Raw genomic sequence first — 14149 nt, 5'->3', positions numbered from 1 at the left:
TTCCTTTTCAGCAGCTCCCCTTTCCACATAACCTATTTCCTTTTTCTTCTTTGTGTACTTTCTGGTCACAATTGTGTTGTTGAGAACACATGCATTGTCGCATTGGTAAGCCAATTAGCACAAAAAATGTGTTAAGAATCCTTTGTCTTGGTTCAGTCCACAAGTGACAGCATTGAACAACTTGCTGTATTGCGTTTCAGCAGCTTCATGTTTCATTCTCCTTTTGAAGTTTCTTTGCTCCAGGATGGCCATTCTAAGAGTCACTTACAGAGAGTGTCCTGGAATGCTGAAATGTTGGTCCACTATTTATTTATTTTTTAAAATGTTGCCATTTGTGATGTTAGATTTCTTCCCATCTGTTCTTTTGCACAGAGACGGACCTGTTTGCCCTCTGTAGAATGCAGAAGAACATTTCTGGCAATGGCAATTGTAACATAAGAACAGGAACAGGTAAATAAACCCCTGATTACATTATTACCTGCTCTAATGGTGTTGCCAGAGTAAACACATGGGGACAGAATTAGCATCTGGGTCTGCTACAAGAGCTGGTCCCTGTGTTCATATGTCACATGGCCTGTTGTTGCTGGCAAGTAGCTCTTTTAAATCAGGGGCCCGGGGTGCCAACTTGAATAAAATATTGTGGAGGCTCAGGTAAGTGCCGCCCTGCATAATCGATCACATGATGCAGTGCGCACACACCATTTGAATGTAAATGTCCATCAACTTTGTGGGGGCCTGGTCCCCTCAAATATTTTATTGTGGGGGCTGAAGCCCCCATGGCCCCTAGGACTTGGCTCCTCTGCAGGGGTCTGTATATAAGCAGTGATCAAAATTCCTATTGTTCTCGGTGCATTTTGTGACAGGGAATTTCATTAGCACGAGCAGTTTCTGAGCTCTGGGCACAGTACTGATTTCAGATTAACATTGCAGAATGGAAGGAAATAGGACCCTTTTCTACATCCTCACTTCCAGTACTCTCTTAAGAATAGATGAGACCTTCTTAAGACTACTAGGGGTGGGCAGGGGAAGGACTAGACCATGTGAAAAATGAACATAATATTTTAGCAACAGTTCATTCATTTCCAGCTTTGTATTCTTGTTATTTAAAAAAGTGTGTCTAGACATCCTGTTGTTGTGCCCATAACCTAGGTTTAAGGTGCCATTTAGCTCCTAGCTTTCACATCTTAGTTTCTAACACTGTGTATAAGCAAGTACATGCTTCCCACCTCAGGCCTGTGAGAGGAGAGTGTCATTTTCTAGAATGGGCTGCAGATCATCAATTATACATTTGAGTGGTTTCAGCTAAGAACTGTCAGAGATAAGAACTGGTGTCCTGGCATTTTCTCTTCTGGGTTTTATATTAAGTTATTCCTATGTCTGCCCTTGTTGTTCTGATTTACCTCTCCATTGGGTGGGGATCATAGTTAGAGGGACACCTGATTTAAAAAATAGAATCTTGTGCATCTGAACAGATACAATTGTATCATAGGCCTTGACTGTATATAGTAGATTTTGCTCTGGGTGAAAGCTGAAAGCATGTAGGTATGTATCGTGATCAATATAAGGTGGTGCTTATATGTCTACTAGGAAATTACACTGCAGTGTCCAAAAAGTCAACCTTTTGCATGGATTGATCAAGGCTCAGGTTGATGATAAAGTGAAAGCTATTGAAGTTCTGCTGGAATCACTCAGCATTCTCCTGTCTAGATGATAAAATATGCAATCAATCTTAATAAATGTTAGCTACTTGTTGCATGAAATTCAAACACCCTTAGTCTAGTTACCACTTCTGTTCCAGTGATAGGATTTTTCAAGCATGTAAAAATGCATAATTTTGTAGTGGGGGAGCAGAGGCATAAGGCTTTTCCCTGGGACACTTATCCATTGCACATTTACCAATGTGGCCAGACACTATCTGAGATAGTAGTCGTTTTAAGTACTTCTCTGTATCCACATCCTAGGTTAAGTTTATTTTTTATTTACATTTGCTTCTCTTTAAAAAGGACTGGGAATAGAAGCCCAGCCTCAGAACTTCACAACTGGACTCACCCAGATCCTTCTCTTCTGTCATTGAATAACACCTGGCACTTTGACATGAAACAAAGCTACCTCCATTTATGTTTTAACAGACATTGTTGAACCTTGCATTTAACTCACAACTGAGGCACAGGGTCTGAATGTGTGCGTAGCTGTTCCATTGCCTGCAGTGTTAAAGATGTGCTGACTTTTTAAAAAAATATACTAGGGAACAGATAAGAAAGCCAAACATACAGAATCTCCAAGACCAGGCTCTGTTCTAAACACAAAGCGTACTGGTATGGAGGCTGCTACCATTTTCACTCACACATTCTCCCATGGCAAATTGCAAGGCTGCTTCAGAAGCTCAAGGCCTCCGGTTCAGAAGCGCCTCATTTAGGGTTTTTGTCTTGGCCCTCAAAACCAACACCCTCCTGTTTAGTGATTCCCTTGGTTTTGATTTTCTTCTTTTGGTTAGTTATTTGAAGAACTCTCTGTGCTCTTTCCGCAGCTGTCCTTAAAGAGCATACAGTCATATTACAATGTCCTGTTTCAAAATCCAGCAAGTTACACCCTTGTCTTTGAACAAGGAGAGGGGTCAGCAGAAAAAGGATAAGATGCAAATACTGTATACAGACCCAGTTCCCTAGCTGAAGCTAAAAACCAGGGGCTGCTATTCCAATCTTTCTGTTTTGAGCACTCCCTTTTACATGTTTGTCATCTAACAGCTCTGGCCAGCTTCTTCCTCCTTAACTGAAAGGGTTTTTATTTTGTTACTTTATTACCACCAATTTGGTCTTCCAAATTCTACTTAGCTTGCCTGTTGGCAGATTTCTATTTGATTAGCCTAAGTGTTCAGGCTCTATTATGCTGTTGCTTTGCTGCCTAAAGAATGTGACACTAACTGTATCATTTCATCTCTTATTACATAATCCTCTTATTGGATAAATTCTCTCACAACACTAAATATAAGTGTGCTCTGTTTTCAGAAACACAGCACAGCTTTTATTTTTCTCTTTGTGTGTTAGCACAAATCTTGTGTACCATGTTTTGCCCGCCACAATGTGCAAATCCTATCACACTTACCTGAGAGAGTAAGACCCATTGAACCAAATGGGGCTCATTTCTGAGTTGACATGCAGGAATCCATTGTTAGTTGAATCAAATTCCGTCTCCTTTTGCTGCTTCTATAATTAACTGTGACAAAGCACAATCTCCTTTTGAATCTAGAAATTGTATCCATGTCATGACCTGAATTGACATTTAAGCCTGCTGGTAACTGAAGTTGCCCATAATACATGCTTTTGCTGCCTCTCCCAATTTCTTTATGTACTGTGCTAACATTCAGTTGTTGTCAACCTTAGCATGGGCCAACTTAGAGAAGCATTAGTTGATTGGTTGTGTAAGTTTTACTCAATTAAATTTGTGCATGAGCAAAGCAGTAATTTTGAAGCAAAAAACATGATTTGTTTGTAGATGCATCTTAGAGACATTCCTTTTTATGAGGAAGAATGCACCTGGAGCCATCACTGAACATTTTAAGCAACTTCTTGTATTTTTTTATGGGTTGGATTCAGGCTTAGTCATTCTCTGAGTAAACCCATTGAAGTCAACAGGACACAAATAATTACCAACTCAACTTCCACTGGTTTCAGTAGATCCACTCAAAGCATGCCTGCCTAGATCCAACCTAATAAACCCAACAAACTCCTGCTGCCTATGGATCATGGGTGGTGGTGTTTTTTAATTGATCATTTGTACAGAATTTGGGTGGCCAACAATTAAGGCAAAAGCACTCAGTTAAAGTATATTTTATAACTTGCTATGATGCCTATTGAGCAATAATAGCTTTGTAACACACAAAGTGGCCCTCTATGCACTGACTGCAAATAAGAATAAGGAAAAGGAGTTAGATAAAGGTTGGTGGGACATTGACCCATTCACCCAAATGCACCAGCCTCCACTGTCCTTACTCACACACCTCTATATTCAGAGGATTAACAAAGGCTGCCTCTGCAGAAGATAAAGCTGCTCATTGCAGCTTTGACACTCATTGCTCAGCATCAACACCCAACAAGGGGCCTCCTATATCACAGTTACCCAGTGCCCCTCATCAAACACACAAAGGCATCATAGTTTTGTTGAAGTACTTGGGCTCTTGGTATTTTCACTGAAGAGAACCATCCAGAGCTAGTTGTTATGACCAGACATCCTGCTGCTCACTTTGTCAGTTGCCATGAATGGGATAGAGCTGTGGTAGCCGCAGCTCTGAGTTGCAAGAGCAAGCCTGATATCATCTCTTATTACAGAGGCTAATCCCAGGAAGCAACCTCATTGACTTTCAAGTCAGCTCTGCTACCTCCTTAAGAGTCATACAAGCTGCTTCAGAACAGGAAGCAGGCCCTGCAATCCTTTTAATTCAGCAGCTCCTGCTTGCAGCAGAGGCCAGCCCGTTAGCACCAGGCTGCAGGGAGGTCTAAAGGACTGGTGGCTGAAGTCTGGCAGCAGCAGATTAGACTCCATCAAGATCAGTGGTGGTTGTTGCCCATTGGGTCAGGAGGGGAAAGGCTTAGCAGGTGGAACCAGAGTCAATGACAGACAGTCAGCTAATTTTGCCCCCATCTCCTTCCTGCTGAGTTTAATAAAGGACAGCACTGAGTCTAAGGAGGAAGAATTGGCATGCACTGCTACCCCCTAGACTGGTTTGTAAGGGAGCAGGCAGGGAAGTGACTCGCTAAGGGCAGACTGAGGCTGGAGGGGCAGTGCTGCATCTGCCTTAACAGACCAGCCTCTACTGCAGACCCTGGGCATAGCAAGGGGCAGTAAAACAATATAAATCCTTAACTAACTGACCAAACACGTCGGTCCTGCCCCCACAACAAAAATCCTGGCTATGCCCATGCTGTGGACTATACCCACCTAAAAGCTACCACAATACAAGTATTTATACTAGGACTCACTCTAAGTCTTCCTGCATTTAGCAAATGCATAGTTGCTCATATGAAATAACTGAGCATGGGTAGGCCACTCTTTCTACGTTTCTCCTTATGGAGGCAGCAGAAGTCAGCCTTCCTTCCATCAAAACCAGGGTGATCAAAGCAATCCATTTGCTTTATTCAGAAACCTGAAAGGCTAGGAAGGCTCCAACTACTGGGGGTGGAGGGAGAGAATTCGTGATTGGTATTTTTTTTACTCTAAAAATCTTCAGGTTTTCAGACATCTCAGTGTCAAAAAAGATCCCAACCATGTGTCAGGGGTGCATGTAAGAACAGCAGACTTGTGTGCAAATGGCACACTTAGTAACGAAGTTCAGTTCCAGGCAAATCCTCTCAGTGCAAAGGAAGGGAAACAAAGCTTAGAAGATGGATGTTGACTCCAAGAGTGGGTGGTTTCCTCCAAAGTTCCAACTCAGGACCAAAAGAATACAACCTGTTTAGCCTCAATTCTTTAATAATGTTGAGAGCCAACAAAAGCCATGGGAGTATTATGCCATGCTATACTCATCCATCCTGCTTCCCCAGAGATCCAGCCAACTTCAAGGGTCTATCATAGTGGCTTCACACCACAAACTTGTTCTTCATGAGGGAGCCACTCTTGGTGGCAGTGTCTGCATGTGCCTGATAACCAATCACCACTTTGGAAGACAGGCCCAGGCGTTCCTTGTAAACACGCCTGAAAGAGAAAAAAATAATAATTAAGTTATACTCAAGACAGCTGGCTATCTTAGCTCATCTCTCTTCTGTAGTGTGTACGCACATATCATCCATTTCCACCAAAGAGTCCTTTCCCTAGGCTGCTATAAAAGGTAAAGGTATGCCTGCCCGTATGGGCCAGTTGTGTCCGACTCTAGGGTTGTGCACCCATCTCACTTAAGAGGCCGGGGGCCAGCGCTGTCCGGAGACACTTCCGGGTCACGTGGCCAGCGTGACGAAGCTGCTCTGGCGAGCCAGCACCAGCGCAGCAAACGGAAACACCGTTTACCTTCCCACTATAAAGCGGTATCGAAAGCACTTAGGGGTGCTTTCGAACTGCTAGGTGGGCAGGAGCTGGGACCGAAAGACGGGAGCTCACCCCACCACGGGATTCGAACCACCGACCATACGATCGGCAAGTCCTAGGCACTGAGGTTTTACCCACAGCGCCACCCGCGTCCCTATTGGCTGCTATAGACACCTACAAACTCATTGCATGGTATAGCTGGCATTCCTCATGCATAAAGGCTTCAAACTCTTCAAACACACACACGCACAAGCAACTTAGTAATCTTGTTGGTGTTTAATTATACAAACACGCTCTGCCTTACATAAGGTGGCTGGCATTAGCCCTCCTGTGTGTTGCTCAGCATTTCACACACACATCTCAACAAAGGGAACTGTCTGTCAGCTACCCGATATGTGTTACGCCATCCCGGTTCTCTGCCTCCTGGGTCCAGATTGCGATCTTGTCCCCCTTAGCACGGATGTTGATGACGGCCCCACAGACATCTTCGCTGTAGTCATCAAACATCTCTCCAATCAGGCACAGCAGCTACACAGAAAAGGAAAACCCATGAAGCGAACAGGGTACCAGATGCAAGCTACTGCTTGATGTACCATGGTTAAATACAGTGGGGAATATTTCTTGCCTCATAAGGGTCTTTAAGCTGTTTTCCTGCCCAAACAAAAGAGCTACACTATTCGGGGAAGATCAGAATAGCTGGCTCAGCTCAGAAATCCAGCAGGCATCAGAGGGATTGGGGATGAGTGTGTGTGTGTGTGTGTGTGTGTGTGTGTGTGTGTGTGTGTGTGTATAGATAGGAAAGTCCATCTGAGCAGATAAACGCCAAGCATCCTTTCCTCTTCCCCTTCATCTCATGCTGCCATGTGGTGCAAGTTGCCTGAACACAGTAAGCCAGCCTTCACCAACCTGACATTCTCCATATGCTTTGGACTACCAATCAGTGTTTAAAACTCCCATTGTTCTAGGCGCATTTTGCGACAGGGATTTTCATTAGCGCAAGCAGTTTCTGACCTCTGGCCGTAGTACTGTGCCTAAGATTTCAGATTAAAACTGAAGAAAGGAAGACCTTTTTCTGCCTGCCCACTTCCAGCTACTCTCTGCAGATTGGAGAAGAGACCCTCTTAAGAATATTAGAGGGGTGGGCAGGGGAAGGGATAGACCATGTGAAAAATGGCATAATATTTTAGCTGCAGTTCATTCATTTTCAGCTTTGTATTCTTGTTATTAAACAAAAAAAGTGCCTAGATATTCAGTTGTTGTGCCCATAAGCTAGGTTTAAGGTGCCATTTAGCTCCTAGATTTCATATCTCAGTTTCTAACACTGCTACCAATCCCATCAGCCCCAGCCAGCAGAACAGGTGATGGGAATTGGTAGTCCAAAACACCTGGAGAGCAGCAGGTGGGCAAAGACTTTCGCTGAGAAGGGGAACTAACAAAGGAGGGTCACTTTGGGGAGCAGCTTCCACCTGCCCAAGAGAGAATGGGAAGTGCTGTATGCCCAGCACTGGCGGAGGAAGAGGAGTGTGGGGGGAGTGCACCGCCCACAGCAGCATGATCCCCAGGGTGCCATTGTTGCTGCCGCCCGCGTTGGGCACCCCGCCCCCACAGGCGGCGTGCCCTGCCCCCAGAATGTGCACCACGCCCCCAGGACAAGTGCCAGCCCCGCCCCCACCTGCTCTCCGCCCCTGGTGCTGGAGCATGAAGCTCCGCCACTGATGCCCAGCCCAGAAAATATGGCCAGAAAGCAGGGCAAATGCCACATTTCATAAAGGAGAAGCACCCACACAGCATTCTGCCTACTTACAGTCTCCAGCCAGAAACGGTCAAGCTCTGCATGCCGCTGCTGCTTGGACAATGTGATAAGCCAACGCCCACCACGCTTATTCCTGTTATCTTCCCACATCGGTTCAATGCCATCCTGGAGGAAATGCAGGATCTCAGTATATGCAGCTCTTACACACACACACACACACACCCCTACATGAAGTTGCAAGGCTTTCTTAGTCCACCACAATGCACTTAGATCCACAGCAAGCCACGTGTAGCCCTATGGTGCGTGGGAAAGCCCATACAACAAGAGACCCCAAGACTACCACTTGAGAGCCTGTTTCCCTCCCTATAGGAGGCACACAGCATTAACAGACCAGGAATACCCAGCAGGACTTACCTTGAAAAGGGAATAGTCGCAGCCTGATGTCAACTTGCTGGCCAGTTGGATGTTGCTATACAGCCTGCAGTCTCAAGGAGAGAAGACAGACATGTCAGGAGAACAGAATGGGTCGACTTGTGTAAGGAACCTACTGCTCCTGATGTTGATGCAAGGTATCTTGCGTGAACAGTCCCTAAGCAGGTGGCCCACCCTGGAAACTGCCTTGAGAGGAGTTTCCACTAAATCCAGGCAAATAACACAGGAAACACAGGAAACTTCATTCAGAGCTCCCTGTAGCACACATCTCTCTCAACCACCTTTAACTTTCAAGTGCTGCTTAGAATTTGTTTAGCCTGCAGATACAAGTACACGGTTTTCAAAAGTGAATGGATTGGAGAACCCAGCTCCCATCATCCCTGACCATGCCAGCTGGGTCTGATGCAAGTGAGGAGTCCAGCAACATCCAGAGGGCCACAATATTCCCCACTGTTGGTTCAATCCCACAATGGCCTTCCTTCTTCTGGCAAGGCTGTTCCAAGGATTCTAGCTGTCAGAGGAAGGACTGGAATGCACTCACGCCCAGAAGTCTTCCACGGTGTCAAATTTGGTGATAAGCCGCAAGTTATCCTGCCAGGTTTTACTCTTGTCATTTTTGAAGAACCAAAGGGCCCACCTACGGAGATGAATGGAAGGCAAAATTAAGCCACTAGCTACGAACATCAACACTCCCCTGTGTGAGGCTCTGTGTACACACAAAACACCCAGCACATCTTGCCACATGTGTGAATGCTGCCTGTTTGGACTGGAAGGTGTTGTGTCACACTCTTCTCATTTCACATTTGATCAGACCCACTGTAATAAGGCAGCCTTAAGGTGGGATGTGGGTTGTGCTGACAAAACACGTGGTTTTGTAAACCACTCTGATATTTTTTTTTTGTATGAACAGCAGTATATAAATATTTGTATAAATTAGTAAAACAAATATTTTCTTAAACTTCTCCAGAGACACAGATGCAGGTTCTCTCTCCTTCTCCCAGTGAAGGGGCAAGGGAATACAAAGTAGGAGTGGTTTCAAGAGATGAATGGTAGGAAATTTAGGACAGAAGAATAACTTCTTTACACAAGACATAGGATTTGCTGCCATAAAAGGTGATGGCTACCAACTTGGACAGCTTTAAAAGGGGATTAGGCAGATCCATGGATGATAAGGTGATTGATGGTGACTACTCATGATGGCTACGCATTACCTCCAGTATCAGAAGCAGAATGTGCCCCCCGAAAATCATCTGCTAGGCAACAACAGAAGGAGGATGCTGTTGCCTCCATGCTCAACTTATGGGCTTCTCTATAGGCATCTTAGTTAACTAGTGTGGGAAACAAGATTCTAAGCTAGTCAGGCCTTTCATCTGATCCAGGAGGACTCTTTAAGAGCATTCCCAACTCCTCCCTCCTTTGAAAAGGAGGAAGCAAGAACAGGGTGAAAGTAAATGATTTTTCATGTTTAACAGTGATTTATGGAAGCACACAGTAGCATCGGAAGTGTTCCTTGAAACCAAAAATAGCAAGGGTTTCTTGGCAATGAGTATCTGCTGTATCATAGCACAGCTCCCTTGGCCACATTTGGATGCACCTTGCCAGGATCTTTTTGGTTAGCAGCCATCAACAAGCAGGGGGAAAGTGAGCATTAACATTATTGCACTGGAGGGGAGATCCGGGCACACTGGGAGATCCAGGCATTTTGGCGTTCTGCTAGCATTATGCCTCTGATTACCAATTGCTGTGGTGCTCGTGCCCAGCTTGCAGGCTTCCTACAGGCATCTGGTTGACCACCGTAAGAGCAAGATGCTGGACCAGATGGGCCACTGGCCTGATGTACTTACCTGTTCTGCAGGGGGTGCTTGCTGAAGCATTCCACAGCCCCCTCTTCTCTCTTGGCCTTGCACATCCACTGCTCCTCCTGAGGACTCGCCTGACATTTGGATAAGTGGACAATTCATTACAACAGGCACTACAAGCTCCTTGTACACATTCACCCCCAGGCATGTGGTCCCCTGTACAGGCTACAACTGGCTGGACAAACAGCAAAGCTGGGAGCTATGTGTTTTGTTTGAGCTCTTGATCTCTCTCAGGACAGCAATAAAATCTGGGAAATTATTATTTTTTTCATCTGAAACATGCTGCTATAGAGGAACTTCATGTTACATATATTGTCTGTGTTTTGCCAAGAATTCAGAAAGTGAGTGTATTCTTACACAGCTTTCAGGAAAAAACGCTTCACAGGAGGAAGAGGAGCTGCTCCCAGCTTTATTCTGGCTTCAAGGAGGAACATAGCCAGCTTCCCTAGGGCCCAGGAAATAGTTGACAGTACCTGGGGCAAAGGAATCAAAACCCTACACACAAAAGGACAGGCCACCAGCTGCCTCCTCCTCCTTCAGCCTGCTCTAGGGTACAGGACAGAGCATTCAAAAGGGCACTTGTTTGCTGCCTGATAAATGGGATCATAGAGATCAAGTGCTGCTGATGTTATTTTCTGCCCTTTACCGCACTCTAGATGGCAGTGATGGTGAAATGGGCACCCCTGCCAGCTCCAAAGCTTCCTGTCCACATTAGTTTTGCACAGCCCTCTCTCAGGGCAAACAAAGAATGCTATACAGCATTACATTTAGAAGAAGAACTTGAAGGAGGAAGACCTTGCCAAGCCAAGTAGAGCAACCAAAAGAAGCTTTTGGGTCCTTAAGAGAACTAGGCAAATTATTGCCTAGCTTTTTCACAGCCAAGTGCATTAAAGCCAGGCCAGTCTTGGCCATACTTGCAGTGCCCTCGAGCAACTGTGTGAAAATTGCATACATAAGCAGACACATTTAGGCTCTCCAGGGACTAGAGTCACCAAGATCAATACATGGCAGACCAAAGATTGACAACTCCCCACCTTTTTTTCTGGCAGGGACTGTGTACCTTTAATAGCTGCATGACAAGCAGAAATACTATAGGAGACACTCCCTTTCCCCCCAACATGCAATGCATTATGGGAAGAGCATCTCAGACTACTGTTAAAGGTACAGGAGCCCTGGAAGAAACAGCCCTGCAAGCCATGGCTGGGCCTCCTACAAGTTTTATAGCAGGGACTCACCACAATACCAAAGTAAAGTGGTCACTCTACTGGGAATAGACACTCTGGAACACACCCCAGCATAAAGCTCAGTACTGTGCACACTTGCTCAGAGAAGTCAGGCTCATTGAATTCAATATAACTTGCGGACATAAGCATGCACAGAACTGCAGAATTTACATCAGACAAGATGTTCAACATACAGAACAAACACTTGGCCACATCCAGCCTAGCTTTTCCTACCCTTCAAAAGCAATAAGGTCCCTGAAAACTAAACAAGGGGCTTTGGAGGTAGAATTATATTTCAGGAACACAACAGCCTCACAGTTGCAGGATTATACCCTAGGGAGAAAGAAGAAAAAGACCTCAGCAGAAAGAAAACTACTACTCACCATCATTAGTGCTACTGCCACCACCTTTCCAAGAAAATAACTGAGCCTACCTCTCCAGGCTTCCTTTTTATATAGAAAGCACCTTTGAGCACCGCCTTTAACCTAGAAAACGGTTTTGTTAAAGAGCTAGGCCTTTCTTTTGTCATTCCTTCAAATGCTGCCATTGTAGAAACTGTAACCCATGTCTCTCTTTTTCGGCTGGAACACAACAGGGACCCATGGTCCTCTAGATGTTGCTGGAGGCCAGTTCCCATCATCCCCAGTCAGCATGAGCAAAGGTTGGGGATAGCGGGAGTTTTAGTCCAGCAACAACTGGAGGATCACAACTTTTGTATCCTTGATTTAGGCTAATGGGGTCACTTAAAAGTCACTGTGTTCAAGACACTAGATCAGAGGTGGGGAGCCTTTTGTCCTCCAGATGTTGCTGGACTGTAACTTCATCATCCTTGTTCATTGGCCATGTTGGACAGGAGTTAGAGCACCACAACTGCTGGCCACAGGTTTCCCATCCCAGTAGAAGATCACTGTGTTCATGTCAAAATTAAAAGGCAAACAATATAGGGCCATCAAAGAGATTGTCTCCATGGAACTAAGTTATCATGAAAAGCTCAGCCTCCAATAGGTAACCAAGGCTGCTTTGAAACAAGTGGTTCCAAAGCCTGTGTAATGTAAGGGACAACTGTTGCTGAAGATTGCAACCAGGTGGGCTTGGCTTGGCTCCACCTTACTAATCAGGCCTTAAAAATCTTAGCTTGTAAGAGGAGATAATTTTCCAAGTGTGCCATTCTAGGTTCAATTAGTGTTGCCCTCAGGGCTCAGATCATCAGCTTCTTATAGCAAAATTCAAGCTTAAACTGAAGAAAGTAGGAAAAACCACTGGGCCGGTAAGATACAATCTAAATCAAATCCCTTATGAATACACAGTGGAAGTGAGGAACAGGTTTAAGGATTTAGATTTGCTGGACAGAGTGCCTGAAGAACTATGGATGGAGGCTCGCAACATTATACAGGAGGCAGCAACGAAAACCATCCCAATGAAAAAGAAATGCAAGAAAGCAAAGTGGCTGTCCAATGAGGCCTTACAAATAGCGGGGGAAAGAAGGCAAGCAAAATGCGAGGGAGATAGAGAAAGATACAGGAAATTGAATGCAGATTTCCAAAAAATAGCAAGGAGAGACAAGAAGGCCTTCTTAAACGAGCAATGCAAAGAAACAGAGGAAAACAACAGAATGGGAAGAACCAGAGATCTGTTCAAGAAAATTGGAGATATGAAAGGAACATTTCGTTCAAAGATTACTATAATAAAGGACAAAAGTGGTAAGGACCTAACAGAAGCAGAAGACATCAAGAAGAGGTGGCAAGAATACACAGAGGAATTATACCAGAAAGATATGGATGTCTCGTACACCCCAGGTAGTGTGGTTGCTGACCTTGAGCCAGACATCCTGGAGAGTGAAGTCAAATGGGCCTTAGAAAGCACTGCAAATAACAAGGCCAGTGGAAGTGATGGTATTCCAGCTGAGCTATTTAAATTTTTAAAAGATGCTGTTAAGGTGCTACACTCAATATGCCAGCAAGTTTGGAAAACTCAGCAGTGGCCAGAGGACTGGAGAAGATCAGTCTACATCCCAATCCCAAAGAAGGGCAGTGCTAAAGAATGCTCCAACTACCGCACAATTGCACTCATTTCACATGCTAGCAAGGTTATGCTTAAAATTCTACAAGGAAGGCTCAAGCAGTATGTGGACCGAGAACTCCCAGAAGTGCAAGCTGGATTTTGAAGAGGCAGAGGAACCAGAGACCAAATTGCAAACATGCGCTGGATTATGAAGAAAGCTAGAGAGTTCCAGAAAGACATCTACTTCTGCTTCATTGACTATGCAAAAGCCTTTGACTGTGTCGACCACAGCAAACTATGGCAAGTTCTTAAAGAAATGGGAGTGCCTGATCACCTCATCTGTCTCCTGAGAAATCTCTATGTGGGACAAGAAGCTACAGTTAGAACTGGATATGGAACAACGGATTGGTTCAAAATTGGGAAAGGAGTACGACAAGGCTGTATTTTGTCTCCCTGTTTATTTAACTTATATGCAGAATTCATCATGCGAAAGGCTGGGCTGGATGAATCCCTAGCCGGAATTAAGATTGCTGGAAGAAATATCAACAACCTCAGATATGCAGATGACACAACCTTGATGGCAGAAAGTGAGGAGGAATTAAAGAACCTTTTATTGAGGGTGAAAGAGGAGAGCGCAAAATATGGTCTGAAGCTCAACATAAAAAAAACGAAGATCATGGCCACTGGTCCCATCACCTACTGGCAAATAGAAGGGGAAGAAATGGAGGCAGTGAGAGATTTTACTTTCTTGGGCTCCATGATCACTGCAGATGGTGACAGCAGCCACGAAATTAAGAGACGTCTGCTTCTTGGGAGGAAAGCAATAACAAACCTAGACAGCATCTTAAAAAGTAGAGACATCACCT

The 14149-nt window shown here is 44.8% G+C and overlaps 2 protein-coding genes across 2 annotated transcripts in view; one reads left to right on the top strand and one right to left on the bottom strand.

Moving 5' to 3' along the window:
* Positions 1 to 382: 382 nt before the first annotated feature.
* Positions 383 to 14149, top strand: part of SNCB (synuclein beta) — a 39786-nt gene continuing 26019 nt past the window's right edge. The window contains exon 1 of the mRNA XM_053377189.1: positions 383 to 450. Within this exon, the coding sequence (XP_053233164.1) occupies positions 399 to 450 (52 nt within the window). The 5' untranslated portion in view covers positions 383 to 398. The remainder of the gene's footprint in view (positions 451 to 14149) is intronic.
* On the bottom strand, positions 5486 to 10157 carry EIF4E1B (eukaryotic translation initiation factor 4E family member 1B; the record flags this gene model as incomplete). Its single annotated transcript, XM_053377194.1, has 6 exons — positions 5486 to 5688; positions 6404 to 6543; positions 7820 to 7933; positions 8183 to 8246; positions 8742 to 8837; positions 10045 to 10157. Coding segments are annotated over 6 exons (642 nt in total), but the record flags the coding sequence as incomplete, so codon positions are not given.

The sequence above is a fragment of the Podarcis raffonei genome, chromosome 2 (genome assembly GCF_027172205.1).
Source record: "Podarcis raffonei isolate rPodRaf1 chromosome 2, rPodRaf1.pri, whole genome shotgun sequence".
Classification (NCBI taxonomy): domain Eukaryota; kingdom Metazoa; phylum Chordata; class Lepidosauria; order Squamata; family Lacertidae; genus Podarcis; species Podarcis raffonei.
The sequence above is the reverse complement of the archived record's forward strand: the minus strand, read 5'-3'. Positions and strand labels throughout refer to the sequence as shown.